At 31.2% G+C, this 22,980-nt stretch overlaps 1 protein-coding gene across 1 annotated transcript; it reads left to right on the plus strand.

The window, feature by feature from the left end:
• Window positions 1–15,119: 15,119 nt before the first annotated feature.
• Window positions 15,120–22,462, plus strand: LOC130813903 (threonine dehydratase 1 biosynthetic, chloroplastic-like). Its single transcript, XM_057679811.1, has 9 exons — window positions 15,120–15,924; window positions 16,967–17,146; window positions 17,238–17,510; window positions 18,342–18,548; window positions 19,940–20,188; window positions 20,262–20,335; window positions 20,762–20,879; window positions 21,698–21,832; window positions 22,017–22,462. The coding sequence occupies exons 1-9, from the start codon at window positions 15,472–15,474 to the stop codon at window positions 22,155–22,157; spliced, it is 1,830 nt and encodes a 609-aa protein (XP_057535794.1). The 5' UTR covers window positions 15,120–15,471; the 3' UTR covers window positions 22,158–22,462.
• Window positions 22,463–22,980: the final 518 nt, after the last annotated feature.

A 22,980-nucleotide genomic window follows, 5' to 3' on the forward strand; every position in this document is an offset into this window, starting at 1 on the left:
ATATATATATATATGTATATATATATATATATGTATATATATATATATATATATATATATATATATATATATATATATATATATATATATATATATATGTATATATATATATATGTATATATATATATATGTACATATATATATATATATATATATATATATATATATATATATATATATATATATATATATATATATATATAGTTGTATATTTCAAACATTTGTATATATTTTGTTGTATATATATGTTTAATTACTTTATCATAACCTCCAAGCTTTCACTTACGAATGATCGGAGTTTTGGCGATAAATCATACTGCCTGAAACATGCATTGACTTCTAATTACTTATTCTAATGTCTCTAATGCAAATACAACAAATAACAACTCATAAATTAGGAAAAAAAATTACATAGCTGTTCGCAGTTTCTAAATGCGAACAGCTCCAAACCTAAGATTTAGGATTTTCACGCTTACTTTTTAAATAATTTTAAAACTTAGATTATTTGGTTCATTTTTTTAATTTTTCGCTTATTGAATTCAAATTTTCCATATATACGAAGCACATGCCGAATACATGCTCTATTATAAATAATCAGTCACTAAATTTAAGAGCTAATCATAAACAAAACAAAATCACATGCTCGTCCTTGCTAACAGTAAGACTGTATCATATAAAAATTTATGATTAACTTTTACTATACTTTATTGTTATAAAACTAATAGCATTAATTCTCAAATGATTCGGTTTTACATTGAGACGATTTTTATTTGGCTGACCCAATATATACTTACTGTCTTAAAGTGATCACTTATAGTTTCAACACAAACTGTTGTGAGAGACAGTCTTTTCGAGAGAAGCACTATATATATGTGCTAAATAGCTCAATAAATACAATTTAAAAAGGAAATTAGAATGCATACTTCTTGTTTTGAGGCCTTCTCTCTAAAAGACGGTCTCTTACAAGAATAATTATAGTTTTAAAATTATCATATTTATAATCTTATAGTAATTATTCAATTTTAAAGTGATTACATACAATTTAAAAATAATCAATTAAAAAAATTAATTAATTATATAAATTCTTCTTATAATAACACGTTGTCCAACAAGTCTGACTAACCGCAGAGGCCCAAAATTTGATAGTCAACAATGCGAAGACGACTTGCAATTAAACATTTTTATAATCTCAACTGCATACTTGTTAATTGTTTTAATTTTATTTCGTTGCTTATTACATTGTCACGTTGATCAACTTACCCCCTAGAATTTTACTCAACATAGTAATAATCATACTAGAATCAACTCTTTTAATTCACAAATATCTTTTCTTATATCATTGAATTTAATTTTTCAATTTTTCATATTGTCGGTTACCTTTAGAATATATATCTGGAGAGAGAAATTTTAAATATAATTTTACATAAATGTAAAAAAATTAATATATATTCATATTTGGGTTTTGCACCAAAATCTAGAAGGGGTGGAAAAACTCTCTTTTTTCATAAAGGGTATTGATATTTATGTGTTATTGTATTGTTGTAATAACCGTAAAAGGGTAAAAAAGAATAACAAAAATAGAAATGAGACATTTTCAGTGAATTGACCCAATAAGAAAATGTCTCATTTTAGATGAATAGGAGGTAGTATAATTTTGATAAATTTGTCTTGATATTAGATATATTAAGACTTAAAATATACTTAAAAAAATATATAAAATAGACAAATTTAACCAATAGCGCGAAATAGAAAGGTATATATCTATAAAAATTGAGAATTTTAAAAGATGTCTTTTTCTCTCAAATTTATAATAATTAATGCATAGCATTGTTGGGTTATGGAGTATAAATAAAGGATTATACTCTAAAAAAAAAAGTTGGATTATATTCCGCTACTTAGAGAAGTATAATAATAATATAAGTTCAAAGCAAGACATTTTTAATTTCTACTAGTTTCTACCACTACTAGATGCGAATCGGTTTCTATATTAGTTTAGCATATATGCTCCATAAAAAAATGTTATAGGACTTTTCTACCAATAAAGTGGCTGATAAATTTAAAAAAAAAAAAACTTTAAATATTTGCATTTGATCATGTGATAAATAAATAAAAAATAACTAAAATAAAGTGGCTGATGCATATGATTTCTCATCAAATCACTTAAATGAATGGCTTAAAAACGTTTACAAATTTAATCAAACATTAATTAAGTCATTTCAATTCATTAATTAGAATTTTTCTCACTTAAAATTTCATTCTACAATATTTTTTTTTCTATGAATAATTATAAAATACAACGGGCTGGATCAGATCAGAATGATTTAATTAATACTTATTACTCCATCTTTTCACAAAATAGAGTACATTTATTTTTTAATATATTTTTAAATATAATTTGAGTCCTAATATCTATAAATATAATTTTTCCAAAATTATAATAAACTTATGTGAAATACGACGGGTGGTATCTAAAATATGGTCGTATCTGAAATAGGACGGGTGTATACTTTAGATGATAACCAATTAACCATAAAACCCTCCACATCTAACCAATCAAATATTGAAATTCCTGGGCCAAAATCTAATCCGTTAAAATTTAAAAAACAATTACCTGAAAGAGAGCTAATAGATCATTTCACCCTACTCAAAGGTTGACCTTATGTGGAATTTGATTACTTATAAAAGCTAGTTTTTTGAGAGACTCTCTCTTTGAGATCAATATTTTTACTGTATTCTTAATGCCTACTCACATTATCTTTAATGCTTACTTAACGTATCCCTAATATCTACTTTCAATATTTTAAATGTCTATTTACATCATTCTTAATACCTACTTATAATATTTTTAAAAATATATAATGGGTTAGCCTAATTAGAGATGATCTCTCAAAGAGACTGTCTCTCACAAGAATCTGTGTACTTATAACGTACTGGAGTCTGACCTGATGTTCACAAGACCGTTTGACTACATATATTTTCGATAAATTTTCATTTTAAAATCATTTGGTAATCGCTAATTCTTAAATGAAACGGTCGCGCAGTGAGACCTTTTCTATTGGGCTAACCAAACATATATATTTTTATGTCTTAAAATGATCACTTATAACATTAAAGAGATCACTTATAATTTTAATATAATTACATTTTATAGCCTTAGACTATAATAGCCCATTGTTTTAATTGATTACTTTAAGATCATAAGTAATCGTTTTAAAGTTATAAGTACTTACTCTAAGATTATAAAATGTCATCATGATGATGAAATTTTATAGTCTTAGAGTGATTACTTATAACCCTAAAACGATTACTTATGATCTTAAATAATCAATTGAAGCAATGGTCTCATACAAGCCGAGCTGATTGGTAATAAAAGTACCAGCTCATGATGCTTATATATTAGTCAAAACTCTCTTTAATTTTTCAACATGGGATCATATAAGTTATTTTTCAACCCTCTTCTTTATTATTGAGTGTTGAAAAATATAAAATATTACAATATATAATATTTTCATCTAGAATAGCAACTCGCACAAACGATTGTATAATTCTTTTCAATAATTTCATAATTAATGGCTATTCAATTTTTTATTAATGACTATAGATTTTTGAATTATTAGTTTTTGGTTTAATAGTAAGTGGGTATTATTTGGTAATTGTTTTCTTTAAAGAAAATCATTGAATCTTTCTAACCAAGTAAAGGTATTGTTAATATATTGTATTTTATTGCTTGATTAGATTAAATGAGTAGATCAGTATTTTATCTAATAGAAAAAAATTTAACATTATCAAAAGCTTGATACCAAAAAGGGGAGAAGTATATTTTTAAGTTGGCGATAGGAAGATCTAGGCAGAAGAAGAATTTAGGGACAGTGAAATTCAATAAGGATGAAGGTGGACGAGTACTCCTTAGACAAGAGGGCATCAAAATGAGATGTCATCAATATTTTCCCAACTGCTTAGTGAGACTAGGGGTCCAAAGGAGGAAATTCGAAAAATTTCGGACATCCAAAGAACACAAGATCATGGGTCGCTTATTGATATTACCACGGCGGAAGTAGGAGAAGCTCTCAAAAAAATGGGGGATCAAAGGCAGTTGGACCTAATAACATTCCGATTGAGGTGTGGAGGGGTTTAGGAGAGGAAGGAATTCATTGGCTTACTAACCATTTTAATGTCATCTTGAGGTCTAGTAAGATACCAGAAGAATGGAGGGTTAGCACACTTATCCCACTGTTCAAAAACAAGGGTGATGCTCAAGTATGTAGGAACTATAGAGGGATCAAACGTCTAAGCCACACTATGAAATTGTGGGGAAGAGTGATTGAAAAAAGAATTAGACGAGAGACGGTAATTAAAGAGAACCAATTCAGATTCATGCCGGGAAGATCAACCACCGAGGCAATTCATCTTTTGAGGAGATTGATGGAAAAGTATAGGGAGCGAAAGAAGGATTTACATCTGGTGTTCATTGACTTGGAGAAAGCGTATGATAGCATACCACAAAACATCGTTTGGGATAGCCTCAAGAATAGAGGTATTTCACGAAGGTACATTGAGATAATACAGCACATGTATGACAGAGTGTCGACTAACATACATACACCGGTGGGTATGACAGAGTCTTTTCCAATTAAAGTGAAACTACATCAGGGATCAGCACTAAGTCTTTCATCTTTACGGTCATTATAGAGGAAATCTTTAAATCCATCTGGGAGACCGTACCATGGTGCATGCTTTTCGCCGATGATATAGTTTTGGTCGCATAAACAAAGGAGGAGGCTAATAGTAAATTGAAAGAGTGGAGGGAAGCCTTGGAGAGTAAGGGGTTGCGCATAAGTCGTACGAAGACAGAATGCTTGCGATGCAATTTCAATGAGACATAATCGATGAGGGAGTCATAGGTGACCATAGGGGGAGAAGCTGTTGCATGTACCGTCCAAGTTCAAATATTTGGGATCGGTGATTCAGAGTAATGGGGAAATCGATGGAGACGTTATTAATCGTATACAAGCGGGTTAGCTTAAGTGGCGAGCAGTAATGCTTTGTGATAAAAAGTTCCCAGAGAGATTAAAAGGTAACTTTTACCGCATTGCAATTAAGCCAGCGTTGTTGTATGGGACAAAATGTTGGCCCGTAAAGAAGGTTTTCGAACAAAGGATGGAAGTAACAGAAATGCGTATACTGAGGTGGATGTGTAGTAATATTATGATGGATATGATAAGAAACCAAGAGTTTATGGAGAAGTTAGGGGTTGCACCTCTCCCCGCAAAGATGCGGGAGAACAGGTTGAGATGGTTTGGGCATATGCAAAGAAAGACACATGACGCCCCAGTAAGACGAAACCGAATGCATCATAGTGGAGGGCAAGAGAAGTCGAGGAAGAGCTAGGCGAACGTGGGAGGAACAGATTAAAAGTGACATGCACGAACTTCACCTCTCCAAGGACCTGACCAGGGATAGGGGCAGTTGGCGGCGCCTTATCTACGTCTTAGATTACTAAACCTGTCCCTTTTACCCATCATTTGTTATTGTTTATTGCCTTTAATTACCTTATTTACTTTTATCTTTATTTTTAGTATTTGTACGTATTCTATTTATTCTTTTTGTAAGTTGCAGGATTCTCGCTCTTTGAAGGCCTTTCTCGAGCTGAGGGATTCTTTGACCGCAGTCTCTTTTATGGGTATGAGCTGCCATCTTTTTTCCCTCCCTAGACTATGACCATAATTTTCTATGACCGGAATACACTATGTACAATAATGATGAATTAACGTTACAAAATATAGACATGTATGTATATTTTAACTTTTACTTAGGAGGCCTAAAATATACGTCTGAGAACTGAGATAATTAACCCTTACCTCAAGTAGTAAATTAGCAATTATAATTAACACTAACATAATAATTCACCTTTATGAAGAAAAGAGCATATTCGATCCATTCCATTTCCTATTTCAAATGATCAGAAACTAACCAATGAGAATATGACAAATTACTAATTTTACATCTAGATTCTACCAAAAATTCAAAACCTATATAAAGAATTGGCGCAAAGATGATTTACTTTTTAAAAATTAATCAAAAACAAAAGTCAAAAAATAAAATTATTACTAAAATTAATTTTCATATATACAATGTGACAAACAATATATCGTCAACCAAATATCTCACATCAGTATATGTGCATAACACAAAGAGAAAGTCTTGTATAGACTAAATGCATGTGCACCAACCTTAGAAAAATATTAAAACTAATAATAAGTATCTTTGATTAATAAGTACAATTAAGTACAATAACTGAAAAATACTCGCTATAAGAATTTAGAATTATTAGACTGATGCATATTTAAAAAATGTGAACCGAGTCTATGTAAAACTTTTACATAAAACAAATAATTCTCATTATAGACGATTTTACTGTGAATTATTTTAAATTTTTTAAAGCTTTACTATATGTCAATGAAGCTTCATCCAAGTATTATTGTGTCAATAAATATAGCGATCAAATTATGTAACGTTATGATGAGGCACGAGTTTTACATGAGTTTATATCAAAAATAATTCAAAATAAAAATAAAAATTTAAAAATATAGTGGGTAAAATTTGAAATTATGATCTCTTGTATTGGTTTTATTTTTTAAAGCAAAATATTTAGCGGCAACTATTATAATGAGGCATCAACACGTACTTTTAACCCGCGTTGTAAGATTTTCAAAATTAATGAATCGATTTTTCGTACATTGTAAAGGTGTAAAAAACCCGTGTTTTGGGTCGTACCAAGGAATATCTCATGATTTCAATCGATATTTAGGCGATATTATAATTGCATCACTCTCATTTCCGCATCAGCGTTCTATTACCACAATCGCGACTATTACCGCATTTTTACACTGTGCGTCTCACCATAAGAGGTATCATCCAAGAATTGATTGTGTCAATAAATACAGACTATTTCTGGACAGTAGATAGGGAAATGAAGGTTACTGCCTTATATGTTCAAAACTACATAAATAGCAGTACAATACAATAATACTAGTACACTACATTCAATCTTCTGACAGATTTCACAAACACGCAACAATCTGATTACCTAAGCTTTATATTCAAATCACATTCTCAACAAATTCCTTCACAATTTCAAATGTCTATATCTGTGCGAACCATAAACATGGAATCTTCTGCATTTGCATTTCATCAACCACCTGCATTCTTTCTCACCGACCGCCACCGAGCGGCCAGCTTCATAATCAAAACTGCGGCGACGACACCGCCGTCGATTTTGGTTCCTGATCATGAAACATTTGTTTATGAAGATGAGAAACCGGTACGCCCTGTTTTACGGCCAGAACAAGAGCAATCAGGTGACAGTAGTAGAGCATTGAAAATAGTGTCGGCTGTATCGTTGCAGTACAAGAGTGGATACCTTGGTGCTGTGCCGACTGAAAGGCGATGGTCGCAGTCGTCGAGGTTTTCGACGGCATCAATGGCGTTGGAGCAGTTGGCGAGTATACTTACTTCTAAGGTTTATGATGTTGCTGTGGTTTCGCCATTGCAATTGGCTGAGAAGCTCTCTTCCAATTTAGGGACTAATGTTTGGGTTAAGAGAGAAGATAAACAGTCGGTGCGTGCTTTCTACTTATTTTTTTCTTCGCAAACTATGGTTTCAATCATTTCAAAATTTAAAATTGACCTAGATTTAGTACTTCATAAATAAAACATTTAATTTTAAATTTAGGTTGGTTATAATGTTGTATAATAAATAGATAAGTTGAGAATTTAAAAAGACTCTCGCACTTTGTCCATATTAAAATTTTTATTAATAAATTCATAATTAAAATTCATATTTTAAAATAAATTATTTATTTTCTAAACGCAATCTTATTTGTTTTGTTTGCTTAATTTGATCTCTCGTTAGTCCCCATTTTAATCATCGACAAATTTCCACTACAAATAATTTTGAAAAAGGCGACGACAAATGGGCAACGATTGGGGTTGGTTGCTAACACATTGTCCTACTTTTTCAGTGACTTTTTTGATCTGTGTGTTAGATGATGACTAAAATTAATTGACTAGCTATTTAAGGTTATATAAGACTTTAAATTAATTGAATATAATCGATATATAAAAATTGATCCGATCTAATATATATTCAAGTATGAATTAACTTGAATATAATCGATATATAAAAATCAAATTAATTGACTAGCTATTTATTACATAAGACTTTAAATTGATCCGATCTAATATATATCACCGTTCATCTCTTATCTCAATGCATGCCTATATGTATTCGATGCTACTCATAGTCAATGGTGAACCGATTTTGGCTTTCCTAATTTTTTTAATTTATAGCTCCAAAATTAGTTTAATTATTTTTCTATATTAAGTTGGTAATTGGTTGACTCATAAAAAATCATATCATCATCAATTATCAATGTAAATCAGTTAATAAGCACAAACGGTATATATAATTGATCTGAATAGAAGTAAATTTAAGGAATCATAATTGCTCATAAACTTAAAACTTTTTTTCTAAAAATATTTGACTGTTGACACCGGAAAATTTTTGCCCAAGTATTTGCATAATCTATGAAAGCTATACTAGTTTTTTAAAATATGTGACGGTTGACACCTAAAAAATATTACTAGATCGTGCACTAAATTTGACTAGTAGGTATTTGACGGGAAAATAATTAAGAAAATGAGTAAATTGATATCATACTCCATGATATTACACGCGAAAGTGAGATAAATAAATGGATGAAATAAAAATGTAAGTTTATTGACTACTGTGTAAATGATATTAAAGAAATGACGTAAATTATACGACTAAAAATAAAAATAGAATAAATTTGATGGGACTATGAGAATATATATTATCTTGGTGAAAATTAAATTTAGTGGTAACAATTTAAAGATCTGGGAGATCTATCTATCGCTTCTGGCCGTAATCAAATTATTTAAAGGAGAATATTTTCCACTAGTTGTTTAATTAATAATTATGATATTAAAGTGTTATATAAAAATGACATCTATTATTGATCATGATATTAAAATTTTCCACTAATGAGCGGAAATTTTTTTGCGAAATCAAATACTATATCTTTGATAAGAATAGACTCCACCATTGATCATGATCATGATATTATTAACACAAATTTCTGTACGATATAGTCTCACCGTAAAATATATTTTATATTTGAGTTAAATAGCTTAATATAAAAATCTCACCGTAAAATATGTTTTATATTTAGGTTAAATAGTTTAATATAAAAACCTTTATATAGAAACCTTAATATATAGGAAATGCGCTTAATTCTTACAATCAATGGCAAAGCTAGATATTCAGGTGAGGGATCGAGGGTTGTACAATTAAATTAGAAAGAAAAATATTGTTATTATTATGAATATGAATATAGATAAGAGAGGATATGAGAAGGTATAATAGCCTATGAGTAGATATATATTGAACGTTGAGTTACCCAAAGTTTTGCATCTCTATTACATTTCCATTAATCTTATCTATTGGACTAGAAACGTTATACTATATAGTATTGTTCATTTAGCTTTCAAAGGGATGATTTAATCATTTGTATTTTAACCATTATTATTTTTATACTTAGTTTGCTTTATTTATCTTTCAATTTATCTTAATGGGTTTGCAACATTTCTATTAAATAAAAGTTTACCTTATTTTTCTTCACTTATCTATTTGAGTTTCTTTTCTATTTACGAAAAATATAACAAACACATTATAGCAAAGCAATTATCCACTTTTGTTAAAAGCTTTATCCAATTTGGTAATTAACTTTTGATGAATTTGATAGTTGTATGATCTTGGACTATATAAACATTAAACATTTTTATAACACAGATTCATATGAGAAATAATCTATTTGAGAGACCATTTTTAATTGGACCAGTCCATTATATATTTTTTAAAATATTATAAGTAAGCATTAAGAATGATGTAAGTAGACATTTAAGATATTGAATAAGCATTAACAATACGGTAAGTAAACATTAAGAATAATGTAAGTACTAAGTAGACATTAAGAATACGATAAGTAGGTATTAATCTTTAATAAATTGGACTTAAAATACGTCTCTCAAAAAGACGATCTCTCAATAGAATAGCTATTTTTATAATGGATTTATTTGCGGAAATACGCATACATGTCCTAAAATTAATACTCATGAAAAGAGTAATTGGTCAGTCAAGATTTATAAAATTTTGACAACAGTTTTTGTGAGAATAGCCGACCTTTGCCTTTTTATCTCTGCGCCGATACTAATTAAAACCGTTTAAATTTTTGTAAAAAAAGTTAGGTGAGACTGTTTCACTTGTAAGATGCGTTTTATTGGGCTGGTCTAATTATATATATTTTTTTTATCAATTTTACAAATTAAAATGTCAATTTTAAGAGTTAAAAATTCAATTTGAAAATTTAAAAGACCAATTTTAAGGATTTGAAATTGACATTTTAAATCATAGGATTTGACAACTTTAAGACTTAAAAGGTCCATTTTAACACTTAAAAAACGAATTTTAAGATTTAAAAGACCAATTGCTAGACTTAAAATTCTCATTTCAACTTTAAAATAGGATAACTCAAACATTAAAGTTGATATTAAAAACTTTAAAATTGACCTTTAAGTGTTAAAATTGGGTTTTTAAGTCTTAAAATTATCCTTTTAAGTCTTAAAATTAGCATGTCAAAATAGTTTTAAAAAATTATTGGGCCTGAGCCAGTTGCACGGCTAAAACCGTCTCACGGGAGGGTATATGTTAAATATCAATATGACTCAGCTTTACTAACATAAATTAAAATTAATTAAAATAAACTCGTCTTTTAACAAACACACAAATTTTATTAATTAACCCACACAAAATACTATAGCATAAAATAAATTTTTTTTTTGAATATTTGATACCTTTAATAGTCCTAGCTAGGTGTATAAAAGGCATTTCCATTTGATCAACATGAACCACTTGAAAAGAGAATAAGCGCATCTTTAAACAATTGTCACTACTCACTTCCACTTCCACCTTCAACATATTTGTGTGGCTAATCAATTACTCTTTTTGTCCCTTAACACTTATTGTAGGACTTATTGAATAAATTTCATTTTTACTAAAAAAAAAAAAATAAAATAAAAAAATAAAATAAAAAAAAAACTTTTGATGATCAATATTAAAACTACTTATTTAATAAGGATATCTCTAGCTAGATATTACCTTAAATGACCCTTCAATTAGGTGTAGGAGTAATGGATATTGTTGCTTTTTTCTTTAAAGACACTAGTAATCCTATAAATTTGATGTTTGAGTGACCTTTCAATAAGGTGGAAGAGCTTTTTTTAGATAAGATGTTAAGAATTATTCATGATTTACTTTCATTGAAAGAAAAAAAGAAAGTAGTGTTTCATAATGAAGTGGGTACCTAATTAGACTAATTGATTTTGAACAACAAAATTATATTTGCTAATTAATTTGTACTAGTAGTTGTTTTATTGTTAAAAATTTATTTATTACATAATTTAATTTTAAATAAACAATAATTGATCTTTTTTCTAGAATTTTACAAAAATAATCTTTTTAAATTCAATTACCTATTTACGATTAACTATTATAATATTGAAAATTTTATTTATACTGGGATTGTTATAGCAAATTGATAAGAATAAAAATAAATGATGATAGACATTTGGAATAAAAATCTTCTCTATTAAAAAAAGAAGAGTCAAATACATAATCTAATATTTGAAAGTTTAGTGAAATTTTAAAATTTAATTTTCATTCTAACATATATATATCAAAATCTTAGCATAAATGATGGAGAAAAAGTAATGGAAATGATTTTCATAAGGATATATTTGGTTCTCAATTATTAACATTCTTTTCAACGAAATCTCCTATTTTTAAAAAAATAATTTTGTGTGATCCAAATGAGGGGTAAAACAGTAATCCACTATTTTAGCTTTTGCTTTGGGAGCTGGTGGGGTAGATAGGTCAAAAAGTTGCAAAGTTGATACCAAACCACTATCTATTGTAGTAGTAGTGCCCTAGTGAAAAAGAGAATGGAATTTAGAATAATTAACAAAATGGAGTAAAATATATACTTCACATTAACACATGGGTTTTGTATTATAAGTCTTTTAAAATTATTTGGAGTCAATTGATTTATTAAATATGTTGTTCTATATCTCATTCTTGTATAAAAACAAATATAATTAAATGAAATTTTATTTAATTTGTTACATATATATATATATATATATATATATATATATATATATATATATATTATCACATGCATCTACGAATTTTTAGAGGTTTTTAATGGGGCGGATCGATCCAACGGGTCAAGAGTCGGGTCATATTTTAACGGTCATTAGTGGGTCGGGTTAATAATAGGGCGGGTCATTAACAGGCCTTGGTGTAAAGGGTCGGGCCTGATAATTATAAGTATTATTGCGAAAAAAAATTTACCACTTTTTTTTTTAACATTTTTAGATGATATTATTATATACATAAGTGTGTCGACCCAACGGGCCATAAAGTATATTAAAAATAACTATTTTATGAATTTTTATAAAAAGGGTCAAAGCGAATTGGGTTTTAATGGGCTTTGACCCGCCCTGCCTCATTTAACATTTGACATGACCTGCCTCGATCCGACCCATTTAATTTTTGACCCGACCCGCCTGCCGCCTGGCCCGTTAAACACGTCTAGTGTAGATAAAGTGATAAAAGTGCAGTAATTAACCTTACTTTCTAAAATCACAAACGTATGAGAGTCGAGCTTAATCATCACCATAATACGAATTCTATTAATTATAATACGTTTCTTTTCAATATAATATCATCAAAAGAAAATTTAAGATCCTATTGATCTCGTCTCAAAACATAATTTAAGGGCTTAGGTCTAATTTTTTTTTTTTTAACCAATGGATTTTGGATCCAAGGTCTTCATATCCAGACCTGCTTTATAGCTTAAGAGTACTTCACTTAATTTTATTGGTTGTAGTAATAGATTTTGGTACTATTCATCATGCATTAATGGGTCTTAAGACTCGTAAAGAATCTTTTCCATTCTTCAGTTATGTGTGTAAAAATAAAAATAAAATGACCACATACTTATCACTTCTTAGATTGTATTGTGTTTGTTATCTTATTAGGTTTAGCTGCTAGCCTGCAATAGTTGTTCAAAGTCCACAACTATTTCATTTGCGGTCAAAATTTCATTGAATATGTCCTTGAACTCATTCGAGATATGAGCAAAACTCAAATTGGAGTCCTTGGATTTTCTTTATTGGGATTTAGATCCGTCAGATTCATTTGAGGTTTTACTTATTACACAAGTTAAAATTAATTTTAAACTCATTCTGAACTTATTTTAATTTATTTTGACTCATATTACACTTACAAACAACCTAAAGATCTATTTTAGACCTAATTAAGTTTCTAAAATGTAAAAAAAATAATGTATGACTAATTAAATTAAGATCTATTTAAACTTATGGGTTTGAGTCTGGGTCTGAAATTTTTAAACTCTAAAAATCTATGTTGGATCTAATTTCACAAAAACTATATGGATTTGAGTGTGGCTCTAAAATTTTTCGACTCTAAAAATATATTTGAATTTAATTTCATAAAAACTTATGCGTTTGAGTCCAAGTTTGATTAGACCAACCCTTGACCATATCTATTTACTAGTTAATTAGACAACTAATATTTATCGGTTACAATCATACAATTAAAGTCTACAACTACGTACCCATAACTATTACTACTTAGACAACTAACAATTATCCGCATAACTACTTTGCATCGAAAGAAACCATTTATTAACCAGCAACACCCAACGCCAACTACAAAACGTAAGGCCCCTTTGGCACAAAATAGTTGCGTGAATAATTTTTAGTTGTCTAGAAAGTTATATCTTCGCGATTAGACTTTTTGGTTTTTAACTGAATTAAATCACTAATAATTACTTCTTCTGTTCCTTAATGACATTTTCACAAGAAATATTTACGAGAATTAAAAAATAAGATTTTTTTATTATAGTAGGCATATTATTTTATTGAATAACAAATTTAATGAGAAAATGTAAGGACTATAAGTATTAAAAAATATTTAAAAAAGTTAGTGAAAAAATATAAAAACCACAACTAATTCAAAATAAATATTTGGATTTTTCTCATTTATACCCACGTACTTTAAAAAATTCTCAGTTGTACCCAATAAATTTACCAATTCTAAATTGTACCCAATAATTAGTAGGGTTTTTCTCACTTATACCCACGTACTTTTAAAAATTCTCAGTTGTACCCAATAAATTTACCAATTCTCAATTGTACCCAATAACTAGTAGGGTTTTTCTCACCTATACCCACGTACTCATGTTGGTAGCTGAAGCTGTTCAAACTTTGATCTTGGCTGACTTTTGTTATTATTACATCAAAAGGTAATTAAGCTTATTTTTTGAACTAATAACTTTTACGTTTCGTTTAATTATTGGTATTAGAACGTGTAAATAATAATGAAAATTTAAGCTAAATTTGCAAGAAAAAAACACGTGAAGGCTATTGATCATACTTGTCTTACTCTAGTAATCATTTTTTTTTATAAAATTCAGTAAAATATTTATGGGAAAATAATAACCACATATGATCTCATATCGAAGAATTAAAGAGGATTAGACAAGCATATAAACTTAATGGACTACTCCTTTTACTAATTGATTTTAGGATGAAAATTCATCGCACTTGTGTGCAATCAGCTCTCATTTCCCTCCAAATGTCACGTGACTATAATCCCGAACACTTCATTTCCACCTTCCTTCATCATTTTCAATAATCTTCTTCACTGAGCAATTCTAAAATGGTTACTGTTCAAAGAGTAATTCTAAAAAAAAAAGAGTTGATATAAGCCATATTCACATTATAATGTTACTGGTAATTCAAAAAAAAATCAAAAAATATTACTAACTCCTTAAATAAATCTAACTAACTGTTGTTAAGTTGTCATTAAAAAATGATTATTGTTGCTAAATTAATACTAATTATTACGTATAATTGAGAATTGGTAAATTTATTGGGTACAGCTGAGAATTTTTAAAAATATGTGGGTATAAGTGAAAAAAACCCTACTAATTATTGAGTACAGTTGAAAATTGATAAATTTATTGGATACAGCTGAAAATTTTTAAAAGTACATCAGTATAAATAAAAAAACCCTAAATATTTTTATAAAGTTAATAAGAAAAATTTATTATAAGAATAACAAATAAAATATCTAAAATGACAAATTGAAAATTACTCCGCCCAACATACCCGTGCTTTCACTAGTAGGAACATAAAACGTGATTAAAACAACCTTTTGTCTCTTATAAAACACAAGATCAAATTTGTCAAGTTGTCACTTGTCCAACATTTCAATTCTTTGCTCTCCGAAGAAACGGAGTAATAATGATGTCTTTCTCTCTCCTCCATTCCGCCGCCGGCACTGCAACATCTACATTCGAATCTATCCCCTCCGGCCGCCGCCATTTCTATCCTGATTTCTCTCTCCGTCGTCTCCCAAAGCTTAACCGTCATTGTTCCACCATTGTTAAAGCTAGTGTTATCTCTCCCGAAGAAACTTTCACTAGGAAACCTCTTCCGTCTCTATCTTCTTCGTCTCCGGTGTTGAAACTCGTTTCCAGCAATTCTCTTCAGTATGAGAGTGGTTTCCTTGGTGCTGTTCCCGATTCTTCATCGCTTGATTCGGAAGCCGTTTCTACGGTTGCTATGGAGTATTTGACGAATATATTGCTGTCTAAAGTTTATGATGTTGCTGTCGAGTCGCCATTGCAACTCGCTGAAAAGCTCTCTGATAGGTTAGGTACTAATTTCTGGCTTAAAAGAGAGGATTTACAACCGGTAAGTTACAATTTCTCTTTTTTCTTTTGTTTTCTTTTCTGTCTTCCATTTGATTGTTCTCGTACTGTTTACGATTACAGAAGATTATCAGTTCTTTAATCTCTAGGTAAGGTTCTGTATGGTGTTGTTTGTTATTGAAAGTGACGATTAATAGTATGATTAAGCGTATATGATTTTTTTTATTATTTTAAAAAGTTTGCCATTGATTCTTATTGTGTATTGCGCGGGAGAAATTTGACGTTCAGAAACATTACTCGAGAATTCTAGTGTTCAAATTTGTCGGAAATCAGTGGGTCTGACAATAGTTTCTTGGCGGTAACTTTGGTTGCACTTAAACTGTCTTAATGAAGATGCTTTTAAATTTAGTTGATTTTGATAGTAATCTATTGATGTGAACCTATTAAAAATTTTGTGCTGATAAGCAATCTGGAGCATATGAACATATTATTGTTGCCGTCTCATGCGTGGTTGACATTTACACTTTGATGATAACAATCCAATTATTTGTTTGATTTGATCCATTGATAACTACGATAAAAAGGTGGAGTATGGTTGAATGGACCACAAAAAAATACTTCTCCTTGAAGTTTTTGGTTATATTTAAAATTTTGTAATTTGAAAATACTTCTACGATCTACATACGTAAAATGTTCTTAAGCTATTAGCACTTGGATTTAGTGTTTTACCATATTCATGTTTCTTGATATTGATTCTGTTTTTAATTTAGAGTTACTCCAGGGGTGGATTGGCAAAATGTAATATTTTTTAAGTTTGAATGATACATTTTTGGAGGAACTAATTATAAATGGCATTTATTTCATGACATAAAGTATAAGTAGGTGTCTGGAAACAATTTGAAAACAATTGTTTCCCATGTGTTCTTACAATGGCTCAGGTAAAACATTGTTTCTTTCCTAAAATACAAATTTTTTAACTTTTTGAATAATAACTGGAGATCTGTATCTCGGAACCTTGTAACTATCTTGTGTTTTCTGCGATGAATGGTTAGAAATTTGAAGGCATTATACATTATCTTTTGTAGGTTTTCTCATTCAAGTTGCGGGGTGCTTACAATATGATGGTAAAGCTTCCAAAGGAGCAATTGGAAAGAGGGGTTATATGTTCATCAGCAGGAAATCATGCGCAGGGGGTGGCTTTGTCTGCTAAGAAACTGGGGTGTAATGCTGTGATTGTTATGCCTGTGACTACACCAGAAATAAAGGTTTGATACTTTTTAAATATGATGCCTTGTTGGATATATTAGAACTTATCTCAGATAATTTTGATCCTAATGTTATTTGTGTTCAAACCAGTGGAAATCTGTTGAGAGGCTGGGTGCCACTGTTGTCCTTGTGGGAGACTCTTATGATGAGGCACAAGCATATGCTAAGAATAGGGCTGAAGAGGAGGGACGGACATTTATACCTCCATTTGACCATCCAGATGTCATTATGGGGCAAGGGACCATAGGCATGGAGATTGTGAGCCAAACAAAAGGCCGTCCATTGCACGCAATCTTTGTCCCAGTAGGTGGTGGTGGACTCATAGCTGGTATTGCTGCTTATGTGAAAAGAGTCAAACCAGAGGTTGGTTTTTATGTATACAATATTTGTTTATCTGCTGCCTACCCTTTGCTTACCAAACTGCATTTACTTTTTTTTGGGGGTGGGGGGTGGTGGTGCTGGGCTTATGTATTATATTCGGTTTTGTCAATATCCACGTAATTTCTTGTTGGTTTCCTATCAACAGAACAACAATGCTACTTGGTACAAATAGTTTAGTAACTGAAAAATGGGATTACGCAGGGACAACCATTGAATGATTAGTTTCCTGATGAAATCATTAAGGAGAGCGGATAATGTGCCAAGTGAAGCGGAGTATATTGATAAATTCTTTTGTTGCAAAAGTCTGTTATAATACATAAACATGAGTCAGACCACAAAGAATATCATAGCTATTTTGTATGATAGATGGTTTAACTAGATGATGGACCCATTTTCTTCTGGACCATTTCATCAATTTACTTTTACTTTCTCAGCTTTTGTGAGTGCATCACATACCCATTTAGAGAGATAAAGAGCGGTTCCTTGTGGGTGGAAAATCGTCAAAATGATGGGGTAGGTTGTCAACATACTCAAAAACTTTCTATAGAAATGGTGCACTAAAATGAAAAATGCCCAAAAGAAAAAATGCTGCACATAAAAAAAAAACAAAGCATTAAGGAAAATTTTCTTTTGCTTATGTCTAGAATTTATTTTAAGAAAAGTGATAAAGCTTGCAGATTTCATTTGCCTGCTATTCTGCCTGGTTCAATGAGCTCCCTAATTCTGATGTCTGCAACTTATATCTGCAGGTCTTGCTGTAGTGATGGTTATTTCCTTCTGTTTGAATAATATATGCGATGCTTTTTTTATCAGGTCAAAATTATAGGGGTGGAACCATCTGATGCCAATGCAATGGCTCTGTCATTACACCATGGACAAAGAATTATGCTGGATAAAGTTGGAGGATTTGCAGATGGTGTAGCTGTTAAAGTGGTCGGGGAGGAAACTTTTCGCATATGCAAGGAATTGATAGATGGTGTAGTGCTTGTTAATCGGGATGCCATTTGTGCTTCCATAAAGGTAATTACCTAAATCTAACATTGCAACTTTCCTCAATCGTCCTTTGAAATAATTACCAAAATCGATACGAGGCTAAGAATTTTGATGAATGATAATAATAACAATGAACTAAATAAATGTTTGATAATGTAAAACTTGCAAAGAGACACAAAGATTTAAGGAGGTCACCCAATGATGGCTACGTCCTCCGTCGTGTGTAGTTTCTTGTTTATATTATATCAAAGGAGTATAAAACACTTACAAATGAAGTATTACAATTGAGTAAGAGATAAAATCAAAAGGCTATGTGTTTGGCTTAGGGGTTGTGTTTGATGATATAATAAGTGTATGAGAGCTCTCTATTTATACGACAGATCACACTAAGTAACATTAAGTACATTAAAACTATGATTAAATGATAATGAAACATCCCCAAGTACTTGAAGAGTCATAAACAGCATCGTAGGAGCATCAGAGACTTCGCTCAACCAAAACAGGAGCTCACTCGGTCGAGCGGGCTACAGGAAATTTCTGGTTGCATTCTGTCTGCTTGCTCGACCCGCCCTAGAGCTCGCTCGGTCGAGCGGCACTTCAGAGAGTTTCTAATAGCATTGCTCGACTTGCATAGTAGAGCGTCTTGAATTAAACCTTTGCACTTCTTCATTAAGTCCCATAACTCCTATGATTAACTCACACTTCATTACCTCATTAATCCATACTTTTAATCACCATCATAAAGCTCAATCATCAAGACTCAACTTAATACACCCACATTAACTCGCTCATTGGATTCCATCCAAGAGTCACACGAGTGCACAACGCATAAATGCACACATCAATTGTGCACTCAAGTCACACCATTCATGACACTATTTATAACAATCCTTGGTATCTGTGTTCACTAGCTGTTAGTTCTAGATTAATAGTTTTACTAGACTTCATATTTTGCATTCTGTTTGTTACTCTAGAATCCATGCCTTTCTGAAATTAGTGTCTGATCATTTCTTTGGGAGCAATAGACTTACCCATTTCACTACTCTTGGATTACTTGCTAATTTTCGGGTGACTTTGTCAAGCTACAGCCTACATTAATGACATGCTTTGTGGAATATGGACTTCATCATTTGTAGGTTGATAAGGGTCCCTCATACTCCATAATCATTGTGGATATCTGCTGTCCATTGCTGAAATCTCTACTCTTCTATGCCTTGATTTTGATGTGATTCCATTTTCTGCATATATTAACATCTTTTTGTACTCTAAATATAAAGAAGAGATGATATGTACTTCAATGATTCTAAATTCAGTCATCAAAGTTGTGCCAATCCTCTATTCTATTGCCAATTGGCTGTCTGACTATTCTTAAGGCAGATGCAGCTACAGTAGCTAATATCTGATTTATTCAATTTTAGAACATGTTTGAGGAGAAACGGAGTATACTGGAACCTGCAGGGGCTCTTGCTCTCGCTGGTGCTGAAGCCTATTGCAAATACTATGGCATAAAGAATGAAAATGTTGTTGTAATCACCAGTGGTGCAAATATGAACTTTGATAGGTTGAGATTAGTCACTGAACTTGCGGATGTTGGTCGGCAGCAGGAAGCCGTGCTCGCAACTTTTATGCCTGAAGAACCTGGTAGCTTCAAAATATTTACTGAAATGGTAATTAGTTTGTTCACTTATTGGAATTTCAGCTTTTGGCCCAATAAATTATCTAATAAGTTTAATTTTGCAGATAGGACCAATGAATATTACTGAATTTAAATACAGATCTAACTCTGCAAAACAAGAGGCTTTAGTTCTCTACAGGTAAGCCCTTCTGAAGTCGGCTATAATAATTTTCTCAGTTTTGTGTCTTTTAGTATTACCAGTTCACTTGTTCTCTGTTTTCAGTTTTTCTTTTAACAACATTGCATTACCCAATGCTATTAAGTGACTTCCACCTAGGATAGAGTTTGGGAGAGTCGAATATACGCAACCTTACTCTTATTAATGATAAAACTAATAATGAGATTGTTTCTGATTGACCTTTAGTAGTAAACATCATGTGCAACTTCACATGAATAAGAAGTGCAATGAACTTTTTTACTTTAGTCCATTATAATCTGAAACTAAAGAACTATAAGTCTTTGGCCCCATCGAAATAAGGGACATTCAGTTTTTCTTTAAAATTCCTCTAAATTCCCAAAGCGTCAGCTTGTCTGAACAAGTCGTAAATTTTGTATGTTGATGCAGTGTTGGCCATCATACTGTTTCTGAACTTGAAGCAATGAAGGAGCGCATGGAATCTTCTAAGCTTCAAACTATTAACTTGACAAATAATGATCTGGTTAAGGATCATTTACGGCATTTGGTAAGCGTCTCTTCATATTTACGGCATTATGCTTTTGACTACATGTATTATGTATTCCCTGTTTTGAGCCTGGTGATCATTGACCTTCATAATTGTGGAAATCCGTTGTTCAAGGCAAAAAGAAGTTGCACTGCCCATTTGAGGCTCATCCCAACAAGCCAAGTACCTTATCCCCTTGGTCTGTGGGTTATTGGGCCGGATGAAATGTGCGGGTGAGAGTAGTGTTCATGTCTCATTGTACATGCATTAGCAGTCTGTCAAAAGATGTTGTGGTACAGGATTGAAACTTGTTAACTCTTGCTCAATTTTCTTAGTATTGTTTTCCGTCTGGCCACCGTTCATTTGTTTCTTCTTCTGTATAATACTCTTTCTCAAAGAAATCTCTATTTTTTTGCAATTGTAAGTTGTACATTGTTAATTAGCTGTCATTCTGAAAGCCAACCACTGGGAGGGGTGGGGACTTCGGAGAGCCGGAGAGGTACACCATACACCATACATTTGGCTGAGGCAACCAATTAATTTGATACGTCTTCTGATCCGACCCATGTAATTGACACTGTCTTTTACCTGACACAAACTGTTTCAGTACAAATGTAACAATAATGGTGTATTTTTTGTATTAAGCTGATTGCAAGCCATTGGATGAGGAAGGGTGATCGCTTAAAAAGACTTTTATGGTCTTTAGAGTGAAAATAGTTCATATTGCCAAAATGCAATAGTGAAGACAATCATCTTTCCCTCACATTGTTCCTGGACAGTAATAGTTATACTTTAAGGTAAGCTTCCTCAGTCTAAAACCTTGATTGACTATTCTGCAGATGGGAGGTCGATCAAATTTGCAAGATGAAGTTCTTTGTAGGTTTGTCTTTCCGGAACGACCAGGAGCTCTTATGAATTTTTTGGATGTGTTTAGCCCACGATGGAATATTAGTTTGTTCCATTACCGTGCACAAGTGAGTTTTTGCACTTCATATTTCTTACCTTTTATATTGAAAAGAATATTTTTGTTATCTCAAGGGTAAGGTTGCATACATCGGTACATCCGATCTTCCTTAACCCGTGTAGGCGGAAGCCACATAAAGATATTACATTTTTCAGGTTTATTGTTTCACACTAATGTTTCATTGAATGCTTCAGGGTGAAGCCGGTGCTAACGTATTAGTCGGCGTCCAAGTACCTTCGTCAGACATTGACGAATTTCGAGAGCGAGCTGATAACCTCGGGTATATGTATGCTATAGAGAGTGACAATGAGTTGTATGATGTATTGATGCACTGACCCATAAGGAAGTGGTATCGTTATTTATAAATGGTAGTAGTATTTGGTGACGAAAAGAAGACAATAAATGGTACTGCAAACATATTAGTGAAGGTAGTAGTGGCAAAGAGAATCCATTGTGTATCATCTAGAGATTGATGATTCCTTGCTACACGAACATCTTTTTATTGTCATTTCTTACCACTGCAAGGCTGTAAGCTATATCGAGTCTGTTTCCATTACTAAGTTTATGTTGAGCCAAAACTTCTCTAGAACTCCTATTTTATGCAATAAATGTTACGCGAGTTTTTAACTTGCGTTTTATATTTTCCTTTAGGCTGATTCTTCAATATGGAGATCGATAGCTCCAAGATTAGAGGAGGTGGATCAATCGTCTTCCATTTTTCTTTAGCATCATAAGATTATGTTATCAAGTTTGTTGTTTGTTATGCCTGAGAAAAAAAAAACTTTTTACAAACATACATACTTAATACTTTATAGTTTAGATACATTTCTCCTATTATCAAAAATAATTTGCTGAATATCAACATTAGGCATGAATGCCATCCCAAACCAATTGAATTTTTCTACATCATAATTTTCTATAGTTTGTTAGAGTTTTGTGGTCATTATTATCAGGTGAACTTTAAGTATGTAAAAAGTATTTTTTTTTAACAAACCAATTAAATGTGGTTGTGATTGCAGCAACACTTTCAAAACAACTCACTATCTAGTCTACGTCGATGGTTATGATCGCAGTTAAACTGGTGCAGTCACAACTAGTCGGGTTAAAGGGACCGGATGTACTCAAACTTATCTTTATAATGACACAAAGGTTATTTTC

The sequence above is a fragment of the Amaranthus tricolor genome, chromosome 5, assembly GCF_026212465.1.
Source record: "Amaranthus tricolor cultivar Red isolate AtriRed21 chromosome 5, ASM2621246v1, whole genome shotgun sequence".
In the NCBI taxonomy this organism is placed as follows: Eukaryota; Viridiplantae; Streptophyta; class Magnoliopsida; order Caryophyllales; family Amaranthaceae; genus Amaranthus; species Amaranthus tricolor.